Raw genomic sequence first — 17,812 nt, 5'->3', positions numbered from 1 at the left:
GTCCTCAGACCTTCCTTTGTTCTGTTTTCACAGGCTTTTCCCTTCTTTGTCTTTTAGCCACCGCCATTCTGGACTCCTTTTTCCTATTCTAACCACCTAACACTTCTTTAGAATTTCTAAAATAGTAGCATCAGGACAAGGCTTTCTGTTGAGGTGGTGGTTTTTGCTTTCACGTTTTGTTTTGTTTGCTTAAAACTTCTCAAGTTAGCAACTGAGCTGCATTTCTTTTGTATTGATGTGGTTTTTGTTACTCCTCAATTGCAGACTTTAAGGAGACCCCTTTGTTCTCAAATAACCAAGATGTTCAAACAAAGTGTGTTTTTATTTGAAGAGCTCTAGACATATCTTTTGAGCTTCCCAGGTGGCTCAGTGGTAAGGAATTCACCTGCCAACGCAGGAGACACAGGAAATGTGGGTTCAGTCCCTGGGTCAGGAAGATTCCCTGAAGTAGGAAATGGCAACCTGCTCCAGTATTCTTACCTGGAAAATTCCATCGACAGAGGAGCCTTACAGGCTATTGTCCATAGGATCGTTAAGTGTCAGATGCGACAGCATGCACATGCACACACGGACATATTTTTGTAACTTTCCAACAGAAAATCAAATCTCTTGCATGCCCAGAATTTAGTCGTTTTTCTAAATATTTGAAAAGGATGATGCAGAAAGGAAGAAGAAAATTAGCTGGAATTTTGTTCTTACCAATGCACAGAGTAATCACACTGTCAGACCAAGTTCAGTGCTCATTTTATCTTTTTGAGTCTTTTTCCTATGTATGTGTCTCTTCTTTTATTCTATACAACATGTAATTAGAATGTGAAAGGGATTAGAGGTAGCATATTTTGTCTCTTTTTTGGGGGGAAATTCTTTTTTTAAAATCAGATGTTAGTACATGATGACTCCGAAGAACAGATAGTAAGCATTGGTTTTGTGAATACCTTATAAAAGCCAATGTTGTTTATGTGTTGAGGTAAAAGTCATGTTTCTAATGTTGATGTTCAGGACACTATCAAAAGAATAGCTAATATTTCAAAAGAATAGTTAATATTTCTAATTCATAGCATATCATGAGGGGGAAACAAAGTATATAAGAAAATTTTGATTGCATATATGATGAAAGATACAAATAAAATTGCAGTTCTAGAAGTCATGCCAGCCTCCAAATTCATTAGCATAACACTGCTATCCTCATAAAATTGCATGATCAGAAACATTCTGAGGAAATGTGACTTCTTATTTTTTGCTGCAGCAAAATCCTCCATTAAAAACAACTATACAGGACTTCCCTGATGGTCCAGTGGTTAACACTCTGCACTTCCAATGCAAGAAGCATGGGTTAGATGGGGAAATAATGGAAACAGTGGGAGACTTTATTTTGGGGGCTCCAAAATCACTGCAGATGGTGACTCCAGCCATGAAATTAAAAGACACTTGCTCCTTGGAAGAAAAGCTGTGACCAACCTAGACAGCATATTAAAAAGCAGAGACATTACTTTACCAACAAAGGTCTGTCTAGTCAAAGCTATGATTTTTCCAGTAGTCATTTATGGATGTGAGAGTTGGACCATAAAGAAAGCTGAGCACTGAAGAATTGATGCTTTTGAACTGTGGTGTTGGAGAAGACCCTTGAGAGTCCCTTGGACTGCAAGAGATCCAACCAGTCCATCATAAAGGAAATCAGTCCTGAATATTCATTAAGAGGACTAATGCTGAAGCTGAAACTGCAATACTTTGGCCACCTGATGTGAAGAACTGACTCATAGGAAAAGCCCCCGATGCTGGTAAAGATTGAAGGCGGTAGGAGAAGGGGACGACAGAGGATGAGATGGTTGGATGGCATCATCAACTTGATAGACATGAGTTTGAGCAAGCTTTGAGAGTTGGTTGTGAACAGGGAGGCCTGGCATGCTGTGGTCTGTGGGGTCACAAAGAGTCAGACATGACTGAGCAACTGAACTGAACTGGAGAACTAAGATCCCATGTGCCATGCAGCATGGCCAGAAAAAAAAAAAAAAAAAAAAAAAAACTTTTTAAATAAATAAAAATAGTTAAAAGAAAATACAACTGCATACTCCCTTATGTGAGATCTATAAAATAAATGACCTTTGAGGAATAAAAATACTTTCAGAAAAAGTTTTGTGTGAGAATAAATACCATTCCAGTTCCTATAAGTCTTTAGGCTCAATGACCTTGGAGACAGCATTAGTGCCTTCCTTCCCTGGATTCCCATGTTGGGAAATGTGGTGGTAAGAACACTATGGCAAACAGAGGAAACTTACGCTGAAGACAATCCCCATGAATTGATTGCCGACGACCTCTGTAATGTGAGAACCTCTTTTACAGTCTGACATATACCTCACGCTGTTTCATTCTTTTTCTGTTCATGGTAGGCAATCGGCGTCCGGCTGAATGAGCTGTGTCATGGGGAAAGTGAGAGTCCAGCCAACCTGCTGGGTATCATTTATGATGAGGAGACCAAGAGGAGACTGAGAAAGGAGGATGAGGAGGAAGACTTTTTAGATGACAGTAAGGAGACTCCCTTTACTACAAGAACCCCTGCTTGTAAGAATCTCTGCTTTAGGAGCACGTAATATTTCCCTTTCCTCTTTCACATTCTTACCACCTTCCCATGTCTTCCACTGTACCTTCTCCCCTATTCCCTGTGCATGGATGTGAGCATGTGCATAAAACCCACAAAGTGAGGGCAGGAACCAGAGGAGAAGACTATAGACAGGAGCAAAGAGCTGTAGGCCATATGAAACATTCATTGCTTTGTGGTCTCTGACTCCTAATATTGTAAATGTCAAGATCAGTTTTAGTCCTCCGTGAGAAAAGGAAATTGTGGGAAAGTGCTGTTCCAGGAAAGGATTTGGTCAGGTTTTGTGTTTTTTCATTACTCTTGAAGATACAAAAAAGGGCTAGACCAAATGAAATTAAACACAAAAAGCTTCTCAAATCGCTAAAATATTAAAATACTTAATCATAGTTTATTATCATATTTAACATGAAATTCAAAATTTAAGGTTCAGATTATCTGAACTATGAATGTTTGATTTACTGTACTTATTTATTAAAAGTATAATTGAGTCCCATCATAGAAGAATAGAGACAAAGAGATTCCTGAACATCTTTTTTAACACCATTTTGTGCATATGTGTGTTCTATACCATACAAGCTTATGAGTATGTGTACCACTGTTTTTTATGGAGTAGCAAATTCCAATATGGTTTTGGAATGAGTATCATTAACTGATGAAGACACTGAGGTCTCTTCCTTTTGACCTACCCTAGTGATTTGAAATGCAGATTCCCTGATGATGTCTTAAGGATTATCCTTAGTTAAGTGATGCCAAACCTACTTTATCTCTAAAGGCATGAAATATAAAAGGATGGCTAGAGTGTAATATTAGACAGAACTAAATAATAATCAAAGAAAACATATTGTCTTCTACTTTCATACCAATAATTTTTTTGCATTTTTCCATCATTTTGCTCTTTCTCTGCTGCTGCTGCTGCTAAGTCACTTCATCATGTCCCACTCTGTGCGACCCCATAGACGGGAGCCTACCAGGCTCCTCTGTCCCTGGGATTCTTCAGGCAAGAACACTGGAATGGATTGCCGTTTCCTTCAAATCAAAGAAAATCTTCTTGACTTAACTGTTGACAAAACACCGAATTATGATGTTAGTCTTTTAACCTAATGATGAAAGTTGTTCCCAAAGATTCCCTCAAGTTCACAAGAGTCTAGGTTATCCTAGAAAGACTCACGAAATTGGGTCTGATTTGTAGTAGGACTTGAGGATAATCCAGCAACCACAGAATCTAGTTTAGGCCTGCCAGGAGACATCCCCAAACTGCCCCGGATCTCCTAGGGGTCCTTCAGAACAGAGAGAAGCCAAAGCCACGTTAGATGGAAATAGCTTCATAGGCCAGAATGTTCTCACATCTCCATGAGACCGCATAAGTATCACTGGCGATATGGTATGCTTGGTATAACAGTTTTTTGGTGAGACTATTTATAAGTCAGTAATTGTTCCCTATAACAGAATATTTCAGATGATACTTATGAGAAAGCCTGGACTAAGACCAAGCTCATTGTCTATGGGACTGACAAGAAGAATCTAGATGATATCCTTAGGATTACAAGCACAGATCCAGAAGTTTACACTAAATAACTAGTGTTCAATTATGTTTTAAAAAACAGTTGCACATCTAGGCAAGTTCAAGCATCATGTAGACTCTAGAACATTCATTCAATGAATATAAGATTGGAATATCTTCTTTAGTTCCACTTTTAAGTCAATACATAGCTCAGTTTGCATTTTAAAAATAATTATGGTATAAGCAAGTATCAGTCTGGAAACAATAGAGAAGTTTGTCTTTTTCATTCCTTTTTTTTAGTACCATTTTTTAAATTTTTATTTATTTTAATTGGAGGCTAATTACTCTACAATATTGTGGTAGTTTTTGCCATACATTCACATGGTTCAGCCATGGGTGTACATGTGTTCCCCATCCTGACCCTCCCTCCCACCTCCCTCCCCATCTCATCCCTCAGGGTCATCCCAGCACACCGGCCCTGAGCACCCTGTCTCATGCATTGAACCTGGACTGGCGATCTATTTCACATATGATAATACACATGTTTCAATGCTATTCTTTAAAATCATCCCACCCTCGCCTTCTCCCACAGAGTCCAAAAGTCTGTTCTTTACATCTGTTTCTCTTTTGCTGTCTCACATATAGGGTTATCGTTACCATCTTTCTAAATTCCATATATATGCATTAATATACTGTATTGGTGTTTTTCTTTCTGAGTTACTTCGCTCTGTATAATAGGCTCCAATTTCATCCACCTCACTAGAACTGATTCAAATGCATTATTTTTAATAGCTGAGTAATATTCCGTTGCGTATATGTAACACAGCTTTCTTATCCATTCATCTGCCGATGGACATCTAGGTTGCTTACACGTCCTGGCTATTGTAAACAGTGCTTTTTCATTCTTAATAAGAGGCAATGTCCCCAGCCACATATTACCTCTGTGGAAAATATAATGGTTTTCATGGGGAAGCAATAGCCAGATATGGTCAGAAAAACCATAATTCTACCCACTATCAATATAAGCCATGATTGTATATTATAGCAATTATGAAAGCCAAATACACAGGAAATATTTTAGAGCTATTTAAAGATATTTTTGGAGAAGGCAATGGTGCCCCACTCCAGTACTCTTGCCTGGAAAATCCCATGGACGGAGGAGCCTGGTAGGATGCAGTCCATGGGGTTGCTAGAGTCAGACACAACTGAGCGACTTCACTTTCACTTTTCACTTTCACGCATTGGAGAAGGAAATGGCAACCCACTCCAGTGTTCTTGCCTGGAGAATCCCAGGGATGGGGAAGCCTGGTGGGCTGCCGTCTATGGGGTCGCACAGAGTCGGACACGAATGAAGCGACTTCGCAGCAGCAGCAGCAAAGATATTTTTAGGAAGGTTAATATGTAATGATATAGTTATTGCTTGATAAGTTGATTCATTCAAACTATTTTCTTCTAAGGGAGACATGTCTTTGTCTTCTTTTCTGAACACTGATAAGTAATCAATATATTTCTCCATTATTTGTGATGTCATGTATCTGAGAACTAATCCTGAGGATTTAAGTCTCTATAGTGTCACCTTGGCCATTATCTGCCTTTAAAACAAAATCCATTTTTTGGTCTATGGTGGATACAACATTTAACTCATTCAGAGACTGGTGTTCTTCAAAGCAAAGGAGAATATTTGCATATTCTAGTATAGCTATTCCTTAATATGACAGGCTAGCTTGTATAAACTGTATAACATGGGTGATCCAGTAAATAAGTCTTGTTTATGCTACAGAAACACATCTGGGATAAAGCTGAAACAACTTCACTACCCTAAGAACATTAAGATAGCCATCTCTTACAAAGTGAGCAGACAGGACTTTTGTAGTTCCAAATCTATTCACGGGCCTATACCATGAATAAATCTGATTGTATAGGTACGTGAAAATCTGGCAAGGCTGCTTTCTGTTTTTGTTTTCATTAAAAGGCTTTCCGGCCTAGTGGAGCTGCATTTTGTTTCTCTATAATGCCTTGAGGAAAATAATTCTTACTGACTGACATTTTAATACTGAGGTATTTGTTCCAGAATTGCAAAATGGAGGAAAAAAGAGGTGTAGTGTGATGTATAGATTATGCTAAAGGGACCGGGTAAATTGAACATGTACAGGTGACACCCTCATTTACAGTTTCATTTTGCACATGGATAGGTAACATTCTCATATACAATTTGATTTTACACATGTGTAGCTATATCCATCAAACTGTGCCTCTGTATTTTTTATTGGTTGTTCGCTTATGAAAGAACTCTTTCCTTCCACAGGTACTGTGAACCCCTCTAAATGTGGCTGCCCCTTTGCCTTGAAGATGGCAGCCTGCCAGCTTCTCCTGGAGATTACCACGTTCCTACGAGAGACCTTTTCATGTCTGCCCAGACCACGCACTGAGCCTCTGATGGTTAGTGAAGCTTATTAATAATGAGGCTACTTGGAGAGTCCAGCCAGGTGGCTTGGTTTTCAGTAGTCACAATTTCCTCAAATATTCAATGAACAAATGTATCATATAGTTTAAAAATTCAACAAAGGGATTTTCATATATAAAAAGAATATTTCTTTTTATCTCTTAAAAAACTGAAAATTGACCTTAAAATCACAAAAGACTGCACCACTGGGTAGTGTCTAATTGATTACTGTCAGTTAACCTAGGAATGTCTAAGAACCTTTATACGTTCCTTTATTCTGCAAACTATGAGGAGTTTTATAGCCAGCATTTTCCAGAAATCACTGATAGGTTTGTTTTTTTCATGCTCAGTTCAGTTCAGTTGCTCAGTCGTGTCCGACTCTTTGAGACCCCATGGACTGCAGCATGCCAGGCTTCCCTGTCCATCACCAACTTCCAGAGCTTACTCAAACTCATGTCCATTGATTCGGTGATGCCATCCAACCATCTCATCCTCTGTCATCCCCTTCTCCTCCTACGTTCAATCTTTCCCAGCATCAGGGTATTTTCTAGTGAGTCAGTTCTTTGCATCAGGTGGTCAAAGTATTGGAGTTTCAGCTTCAGCATCAGTCCTTCCAATGAATATTCAGGACTGATTTCCTTTAGGATGGACGGGTTGGATCTCCTTGCAGTCCAAGGGACTCTCAAGAGTCTTCTCCAACACCACAGTTCAAAAGCATCAATTCTTTGGTGGTCAGCTTTCTTTGTAGTCCAACTCTCACATCCATATATGACTCCTAGAAAAACCGTACCAACAATTCATAAATTTATGTGCTTCCAGTGAATTTTCTCATTTAAATTATGAATGAAAATACTCAAGTCTTTAGCATGTAAATGTCTCTGAACAAATATTTTATTCCTGCAGCATTTCTTATGGATACAGATAGGCAGAAAAAGACCATGTGTGCATGCACACACACACACACACACACACGCACATGCACACACACACGTGCACAGAAACACAAAGACCCACAGGCAGGCATACATACAGACACACTTGTATGCTATCAGGGCCTGATTTTTTTAATTTAAGATACAAATTCTGGCAAGAGCCAAGAGTCATCACAAAGCACTTTGGACAGAGGCCCATCTCAGAGCCGATTTTCTTGGCCCTTTGTTCTCTAATGGGCACCATGTTTCCAGTGGTTCTTTTATCATAGGCCTTACCTGACCAGAGCTGAGGAACCAGACAAATTCCTTTTTTTCTCCCCTTTACACAAAACTTACAGTACCAGAGAAACTGTTACACTAACAATCTATGTGCTTCCATTTAGGTGAATTTTACAGTGTGCCAACTCTCCTGCTGTTTTGAAACAAACTCAGTATGAGCAAGACCCTACTGCAGTCCCGGGGGGTTGGAGGTTGGCATGAGGAATGGAACCAAAAAGTCAGTGCTCTGGTATTCCTGAACTGTTCCTCTAACTTTGATTTCCAGTGTCTGCACAGCCCATTTCCTCACACTCTAAAACATAAAATGGAACTCTTTGTAGGTAAAATATGTTTTCAAGAGAAACGTGTCCACATTTGGACTGTGAAACTGCACCGTTTAAACACTATGAAATGGAGTTCCTCCTACAGACCTTATTTAATTTCATGTTATCCTGAACCTTTATTTTTCTGAATTGTCACCTTCACAATTATATTGAGACTACTCTTAAAAACCAAGTAAGTCAGCCACTTAAGCATGTTTAAAGTCAAGATTAATCTATAGGCCTCTATGAGTGTTATTAATATCAATATTCTAATTATACTGACGTCTTCATAAAAGCTCAGAAACACATCTGTTAAATTTTCAGATTTTCATTTTTTATTTATTTTTTAATATTTATTTGGCTGTGCCAGGTCTTAGTTACAGCATGCAGCATCTTTAGGTGTGGCAAGCAAGCTCTTAGTTACAGCATGTGGAATCTAATTCCCTGACCAGGGATTGAACTTGGGCCCCCTGTGCTGGGTGTATGGCGTCTTAGCCCCTGGACCACCAGGGAAGTCCAAATTTTCAGATTTTTAAAGGTCACCGTTTTGACTTATAGTGATTTAAAAAAGATAAGAACCTTAAGGTTTGATTCAGTTATTTTTGTTCTTTCAACACTATAAAGCTATACTGTTCCTTATTATTATAACAAATTTCTTTTTTAAGAAAATTAATCAAATCTGTAAAAAATGACTGTATAATCAACTGGCTGTCTAGTAGAAAATGCCAAAAAATTAAACTAAAACAGAGGCTGCAGTTATTCAATCAATAAGAGGAAATTTTTCATTGCCTTTAACTAGGTCTCATAAATCTTTTATTCATTGAACTATAACTTTTATTGTCAAGTATAGGTTCATAAATTTTGGGGGGATGTGACCTTTGGGAAACGGGAAAGAGCTCATGTTTAATCTATGTAACTATAGTTGATGATAAAGAAAACTCAAATCACATTTTTAACTATTATAGAAAAAACAGTATCATAAAGCCATTTTACTAACACAGAAGCTATAAATGCTTGAAATAGGTTTTTTAAGAAGTTGTACAAAACAGTAAATCTAACAAGCTAAGCATAAATACCATTAAAATGAAATATTCTAAAATTTTAACAAAACACTTGCTGTAAGAGTATTTATAGATTTGGGGGATATTTTACTAATTCAATAACATTTTTAACAGCAGAAAAATAAATAGCTACCTGAATGTACAGAATAATAAAAGTATAAGCTAGAAAAATAATCACATTAGAAACTATATTCTAGGATCTGAGACTTGAGGAGGGGGGAAGATAGGGAACATAAATGTTCTACCAAGAAAGTCTTTCTGATAGAAATGTCCTAAGATCATTTCCCTGTGAAATATTTGTTTGAAAAAGTCCTGCTTATATCCGAAGTGTGCAAGAGAAAGGGGCTTCCCAGGTGGTATTAGTGGTAAAAAATCTGCCTTACAAAGCAGGAGACATAAGAGATGCAAGTTCAGTCCTTGGGTTGGGAAGATCCCCTGGAGGAAGACATGGCAACCCTCTCCAGTATTCTTGTGTGGAGAGTCCTATGAACAGAGGAGCCTGGCAGGTTACAGTCCATGAGGTTGCAAAGAGTCGGACATGACCTAGCACACACGAGGAAGAAAAGGCAAAAGAGCCTAAAATGCAATAAATAAGTTAATTTGATAGAGCTAGGCAATCTCAGGAGGTCACTCACTGGATAGTGGGGAGTGGAGGTAAGTGAAAAGGAAAATTAATATCAGCTAAAAATATATTTTTACCAACTTAACAATTTTTTTCCATCTACATCCCTAGATGGAACTTAGTGTATTTGTTTCTCCCCCTAAAATGACTTCTGGTAGCATTTTTATTCTCTCTTTTTGTAAACCATCAGATCAGATCAGTCGCTCAGTCGTGTCCGACTCTTTGCAACCCTATGAATCGCAGCACGCCAGGCCTCCCTGTCCAACACCAACTCCCGGAGTTCACTGAGACTCATGTCCATCGAGTCAGTGATGCCATCCAGCCATCTCATCCTCTGTCGTCCCCTTCTCCTCCTGCCCCCAATCCCTCCCAGCATCACAGTCTTTTCCAATGAGTCAACTCTTCGCATGAGGCGGCCAAAGTACTGGAGTTTCAGCTTTAGCATCATTCCTTCCAAAGAAATCCCAGGGCTGATCTCCTTCAGAATGGACTGGTTGGATCTCCTTGCAGTCCAAGGGACTCTCAAGAGCTTCTCCAACACCACAGTTCAAAAGCATCAATTCTTCGGTGCTCAGCCTTCTTCACAGTCCAACTCTCACATCCATACCTGACTACTGGAAAAACCATAGCCTTGACTAGACGGACCTTTGTTGGCAAAGTAATGTCTCTACTTTTCAATAGGCTATCTAGGTTGGTCATAACTTTCCTTCAAAGGAGTAAGCGTCTTTAATTTCATGGCTGCAGTCACCATCTGTAGTGATTTTGGAGCCCAGAAAAATAAAGTCTGACAGTGTTTCCACTGTTTTCCCATCTATTTCCCATGAAGTGATGGGACCAGATGCCATGATCTTCGTTTTCTGAAAGTTGAGCTTTAAACCAACTTTTTCACTCTTCACTTTCACTTTCATCAAGAGGCTTTTTAGTTTCTCTTCACTTTCTGCCATAAGGGTGGTGTCATCTGCATATCTGAGGTTATTGATATTTCTCCTGGCAATCTTGATTCCAGCTTGTGTTTCTTCCAGTCCAGAGTTTCTCATGATGTACTCTGCATATAAGTTAAATAAACAGGGTGACAATATACAGCCTTGATGTACTCCTTTTCCTGTTTGAAACCAGTCTGTTGTTCCATGTCCAGTTCTAACTGTTGCTTCCTGACCTGCATACAAATTTCTCAAGAGGCAAGTCAGGTGGTCTGGTATTAAACCATACTCATAAAGAATATCTAGAAAAGGAAAAAGCAGCATTTTTACAAGATTTATCATCTAAAAAAGCATAATAATCCATTTTTCTTTAAGCAATGATCAACTTCCAAACTTGAAAACACAAAAATTTTTTTAGAGAGTTTTGTCTATAAAACTGCAAATCTATTAAAATGTTTCCCTGTTGAGTTGGTAAAACCAATAACTGATGACCAAGCAGCATGGAATTAAATTAATTCCCATCGGATGCCAAGATGATCCTTAAAAACAAAGAAAATGACCATAAAGAAGTCTCTTTACATCTGTGTTCACTCATTAGGGAAAACAACATGTTGAATGCCTTTGTATAAGACTGTGCTAGAAACTGTACCAATTGTACCAATGGGATTTAACAAATCACTATAAAGAATACACCACTGGATCCCAAATGCTTCTAAAGTTAAACGATCAGAGTAAAAGTCGTTCAGTTGTGTCCAACTCTTTGCGACCCCATGGACCGTACAGTCCATGGAATTCTCCAGGGCAAAATACTGGAGTGGGTAGCCTTTCCCTTCTCCAGGGGATCTTCCCAAGCGAGGGATTGAACCCAGGTCTCCCATGTTGAGGGCAGATTCTTTACCAGCTGAGCCACCAGGGAAGCCTGATCAGCAGCAAAACACAATTCACATTCATATTTGAAGAGTAGATATGAATATTTGAGAGTTAGGCTATGAGAAAGGGTGGTGTAAAGGGTGCAGAGGTGGGAGTGAGGGTGATGCAGAGATGAATATGCTGTAACAGGAAAACCAACACATGAACAACACACAAGAAAGGAGCAGAGGGCCAACGCTAGCCAAAGAAGGGGCTGGAAAAATCTGAAGGACATTCCTGAAAGAGATCATATATGAACACAGCTTTGAAAGATAAGTAGGGTTTTGACTAGTAGATACAAGAAGTTGGAAGAAATAACTACTTTAGAGAATCAAAATTGTTATTACTTTTTGTCTCAACTAAGAAGCTTATCTAATTAAATTTGGCTGCCAAACTGGAAAGTAGTTAGGTTGTTTTCTTTTTCCTAAAAAGGATTAATTTCAGAGGAGCAATTATATCCTAGAACATTTTTTGACAATGTTAAATAGACTCCATGTGGTTCCTTCTTTTTTCTAGATTTGATACAGTTTTCTGAGTACCAAACTATAACTTCTATTCTTAATTCAAAGGGAAAAGAAACTATAGAGTCTAAAAGTTTCATTTATTAACAACAGTTAAAAGCTTAAGGTTTTAATCTCCGTACAAACTGGGTTTTTCAAAATATCTTTTGTTTTTCAAGCTACTTGAATCTAAGGACTTATTGTGTCATAATTAGAAAAAAATCACTGTATAAAAATAAGGTTAGCATTTTATATATTTTTCATTTATCAGGTCTGAAAGTGTTTTATAGATTAATGATTAAGTATGATCTTCAGCATGAGCGAGTCTCTCTTCATCGAACAAATCAAATGTCCATGCTCACCTCACAGATTGAACTCCTACTAAATACTTATATTCCCTACTTTCAGCTATGGGATCATTCTGTTCATAAGTGGATGGAAAAGGATCCCCTCTTATATTTGAAGTCTTCCTAAAAGAGAAGGAGTGATTCTCCCATTGTCTGATATTGTTATCATACACGAGGTTTCTTAAGCCAGAACTGCCTTTTCCTACCTGTTTGCTGAGCAAATTTTACTTAATCCTTAGGACTGAATTCCAGCATCACCTTGCTATTTGTTTTCTGTTTATGTTCTGTGATATGATGATGTATAATAAAAAATATATGTTTGGTCTTCATCTGTAGTTCTGGCACAGTATTCCTAAAACCCTTGGAATTTCTTAAGAAGGGTGACCAAGGTGTCTTAATGAGGTGACTTGTGGTATGCCTCTAGATTACCTAAGGATCAGCTGTCACCGAGTGATTAGAAAAATGAAAATTTCAGTCCCACTCCCCTTATTTCTAGGTGGCAATGATTTAATCAATCATGCCTATTTAATGAAACCTCCATAAAAACCCAAAAGGACAGGGTTCAGAGAGCTTCCAGTTGGTGAACATGTGACAATTGGGGAGAACAGTGCCCTTGGATGACTTGGAAGCTTGGTTACCCTCACCCCATTCCTTGCCCTGTGCATTTCTTCCATCTAACTATTGCTGACTATATGTATTTTTTTTATGATAAACCAGTGATCTAGTCAGCAAAATATTTCTCTGGGTTCTGTTACCACCTCTAGCAAATTAACTGAACTGAGGAGGGGTGTTGTTGGAACCTTCAATTTGTAACCAGTTGGTCAGAAGCACAGGTAACAACCTGGGCTTGCAATTGAATCCTTAACCTGTGGATTAAGGAAAATGTTTTCATGGCCACAGTCTGAAACTGGTATAAGGTAGATGGGAATTGGCTATTTCAATGCTGTGTGTGCTACTCAAAATGGAGTGAGGTTTGCCAGAAGACCAATGCAGTGCTGGGGAGACGCCTTCATTCACATGCTCCCCACTGACATTGCAGGACTTGGAGAGCTGCAGACTTCGTTTGGACCCTGAATTAGACCGGCACAGATATGAAAGGAAGATCAGCTTTGCTGGAGTCCTGGATGAAAATGAAGACTCAAAAGATTCCCTTCACAGTAGTAGCCACACCCTCAAATCAGATGCAGGTGTTGAAGAGAAGAAAGGTATGGATAAAGCAAAAATTAATTCATGTTTCTGGGTTTCTCAAGGGATATTTGGTCTGGGTCTAAACTGCAGAACTGTGCACTGAAAGAAATCCAAATTATTGGCTCCATACAGCACTAACAGTGTTCATTCAACTAGGCCATCATGCTAGTTAGGAGTTGAACTCTAGCTCAGCATCTCTCCATACCCCATTGAATATAAGGTGCCATTAGTTGTAAAATGAACCATTATTTTATATACCATCTACTGCTACTGCTAAGTCGCTTCAGTCGTGTCCGACTCTGTGCAACCCATAGATGGCAGCCCACTAGGCTCCTCTGTCCCTCGGATTCTCCAGGCAAGAATACTGGAGTGGGTTGCCATTTCCTTCTCCAATGCATGAAACTGAAAAGTGAAAGTGAAGTCGCTCAGTCGTGCCCAACTACCAGCGACCCCACGGACTGGAGCCTACCAGGCTCCTCAGTCCATGGGACTTTCCAGGCAAGAGTACTGGAGTGGGGTGCCATTGCCTTCTCCGTTTATATACTGTAACAAAGGAAAAATACTCCCCTTTCAGCTCTTACACAATGCTTTCTTATCAATTAATTTGTTTTATTCTTATTGAAAGAAGACTTTCAGATGTAATTAGATGTAGATTTTTATTACCAGTCCGTATGATTCTCTCTGCAGGAAAGTAAACTGATTAGTTTTCCTAAACTATCTGCAATTCAGAGTTCAAATTCTTAATCACTTTTTAACTCAAAATTGTCACTGTCTGTGTTTTTACGTATGATAATGTCCTCTGTGTCATCAGAATGTTAGTAATACATCATTTCTTAAATGAATCTGTAAAGCTCTTGGTGCTTGTTACATAAGCCAATGTGCAGTTGTATGAAGTTAGCCTACCTTCAATTCCTGTTTCAGGAATGTTGCCGAACATACATGACTTACTACCTCACCTACTCCTTCACCCAACTATCATTCAGCTCCTGAGACTTAAAAGACGCTGGCATCCATTTTGTACATTTTGTTGCTGGTGCTTTAGATATTCACACGAACACAAGCAATGGCAAATGTGTCACAAGTACCACTTGGCTCTAGTGATATCTTAAGATGGCATCAATTGTAAGCCAAATCTCAATTTCAGAGATGTTCAAATGTTAAAAAAAAAAAAAGGTGCATCTTAAAATGGTGAAATAGAGTAACTAATTATGTGACCTTGTCCAAGTTTAGCTGCTAAGCCAATTTTCTTCTCTGTAAAATTAGATTATTAACACCTACTACATTGTAATGCTGAGAGCTTAAATGAACAGTGGGCTTCCCCGATAGTGCAGTTGTTAAAGAAATCCACCTGCAATGCAGGAGACCCCAGTTCAATCCCTGTGTTGGGAAGATCCCCTGGAGAAGGGATGGGCTACCCACACCAGTATTCTTGGGCTTCCCTAATGGCTCATTGGGTAAAGAATCTGCCTGCAGTGCGGGAGACCTGGGTTCAATCCCTGGGTTGGGAAAATTCCCTGGAGAAGGGAAAGGCTACCCACTCCAGTGTTCTGGCCTGGAGAATTCCATGAGGTCGCAAAGAGTCAGACACGACTGAGCGACTTTCACTTTAACTTAAATGAACAATGCAAGTAAAACATAAACTCAATAAGGACACAGTCTCTAATTAGGAAATAATAAATAATCATCATTGGTTTTTTAAAAATGTGTATTATGAGCATATAGATCAGAACCCAGGCAGAAAATCCTAAATATGAGTTAAAGATTGCAAAGTTTTAAGGTGCTCTTTAAAGCCTCCTTTAAATTGTTAACTTCTCTGATTTTTGTATTTCTTAAATTTTATTGCCCTTCAGTGTTTTTCTAACAAATTTCCATTAAATGAATATCAGCATATTTGTAAAAAGAGTCAAAGACAGTTTTCTCCACTGGTATATTTTCTGTAGTCAGTGACTCCATAAATGTTTGGTAGTTCAAGGAATACATGTTTCTCAAAAGAAATATCCCTACAGAAGACCTAAACAGATATTTTGCCAAAGAAGACCTGGCCAACAGGCACATAGAAAGATGTTCAATGTCACTAATTACTTGAGAAATGCAAATCAAAACTGCAACGAGGTATCACCTCATGAAAATCAGAATGGTCATCATTAAAAGTCTACAGATAATAAACACTGGAGAGAGTGTGGAGAAAAAAGAACCTTCCTACATTGTTGGTGGGAATGAAAATTGGTGCAGCCACTATGAAGAACCATATGGAGGGTCATTAAAAACTGAAAATAGTTACCATATGATCCAGCAATTCCATTCCTGGACATAAATCTGGAGAAAACTAATTAGAAAAGATACATGCACCCCAGTGTTCACTGCAGCACTATTTACAATAGCCAGGATACGGAAGTAATCTAAATGTCTATAGACAAATGAATGGATAAAGAACATGTGGTGTGTGTATACACATACATATACATACAATTGAATATGAGTCATAAAAGAGAATGAAATAATGCTATTTGTAGCAACATGGACAGACCTATATATTAACATATTAAGTGAATATAGAGAAAGACAAATATACGGTATCACTTATATGTGGAATTTTAAAATATGATACAGATGAATTTTTTTACAAAACAGAAATAAACTCACAGACATAGAAAGCAAACTTGTGGCTACCAAAGAGGATAGCAGGGCGTGGGGCAGGAGGAGATAGTACTATATATAAAATAAACAACAAGGATCTACTGTATAGCATAGGGATGTATACTCAGCATCTTGTAATAACCTACAATTTAAAAAATCTGAAAAAGTATAGCCCTAAATAAGGAAAAACACAACATATTTAAAATATTTAAAACTTTGTAAAGAGTGGATATATTCTGGTAAAAAAACCTTTTTAAAATTTCAAGATCAGAGTGTTGTCACAACATTTAAAAATGTAAATATATTGTGTTGAATTTATGGTGAACAGAAGCCATGTTGCAGGAAGAATTAGCCAAGTTTTATCAGTTTCTGATAGTAAGAAGTATCAAGTCAAGGTTTATTCAAATACTTCTACTTTTTTTTTTTTTAGAGTACATATATCTTTTTTTTTTTTAATTTTATTTTATTTTTAAACTTTACATAATTGTATTAGTTTTGCCAAATATCAAAATGAATCTGCCACAGGTATACATGTGTTCCCCATCCTGAACCCTCTCCCCACCTCCCTCCCCATACCATCCCTCTGGGTCGTCCCAGTGCACTAGCCCCAAGCATCCAGTATCGTGCATCGAACCTGGACTGGCGACTCGTTTCATACTTGATATTTTACATGTTTCAATGCCATTCTCCCAAATCTTCCCACCCTCTTAACAAGTGGTGCTGGGAAATCTGGTCAACCACTTGTAAAAGAATGAAACTAGAACACTTTCTAACACCATACACAAAAATAAACTCAAAATCAAATACTTCTACTTCTGACAAAGAGGGCTGCATATGATGAGAAACTTCCATCTTTTTTTATCACTTTTTAAAAATTGAAGTGTCGTTGCTTTACAGTGTTGTGTTCCTACTATATAGCAAAGTGGTTTAGTTAGACATATATATATTCTTTTTTATATTCTTTTCCTTTTTTTTTAATTTTCTTTAATTTTTAAACTTTACATAATTGTATTAGTTTTGCCAAATATCAAAATGAATCCACCACAGGTATACATGTGTTCACCATCCTGAACCCTCCTCCCTCCTTCCTCCCCATACCATCCCTCTGGGTCGTCCCAGTGCTCTAGCCCCAAGCATCCAGTATCATGCATCGAACCTGGACTGGCCATTATGGTTTATCACAGAATATTGAATATAGTTCTCGGTGGTATGCAAAGACCTTGGTGTTTCCATTAGATATATAAAAGTTTACCTCTGCTAACCCCAGCCTCTCATTCCATCCCCCGACTCCTTCTCCCTGGGAAACCACCAGTCTGTTCTCTATATCTGTGATTCTGTTTCTGTGAAACTTACATATTTTAAACATATCCTACAGGGACTTTTTTCCCCACTCAAAATTATTATGCTAATTATTATTTAAAGTAGTTGAAGCAAAAAGCATTAATACTGACGTGGTTACATTTCAGCAGAGTAAATTCTATATCATTTTAAGAAATAAAATCTCAGATTAATTTTTAAGAACATTAATTTCATGATTATCATTTATGTAAATTGCCTTTAATGTTCAAATGCACA

At 38.1% G+C, this 17,812-nt stretch overlaps 1 protein-coding gene across 1 annotated transcript in view; it reads left to right on the top strand.

Annotated features, from left to right (window-relative positions):
• The window catches only part of UNC80 (unc-80 homolog, NALCN channel complex subunit), a 232,114-nt gene that overhangs the window by 111,554 nt on the left and 102,748 nt on the right, over window positions 1–17,812 (top strand). Inside the window, 3 exon segments of the mRNA XM_070387345.1 lie at window positions 2,388–2,523; window positions 6,403–6,536; window positions 13,452–13,617. Coding sequence (XP_070243446.1) covers window positions 2,388–2,523; window positions 6,403–6,536; window positions 13,452–13,617 — 436 coding nt within the window.

Source organism: Bos mutus, chromosome 2 (genome assembly GCF_027580195.1).
Source record: "Bos mutus isolate GX-2022 chromosome 2, NWIPB_WYAK_1.1, whole genome shotgun sequence".
Taxonomy (NCBI): domain Eukaryota; kingdom Metazoa; phylum Chordata; class Mammalia; order Artiodactyla; family Bovidae; genus Bos; species Bos mutus.
This window is presented reverse-complemented; position numbering and strand designations above follow the sequence as displayed.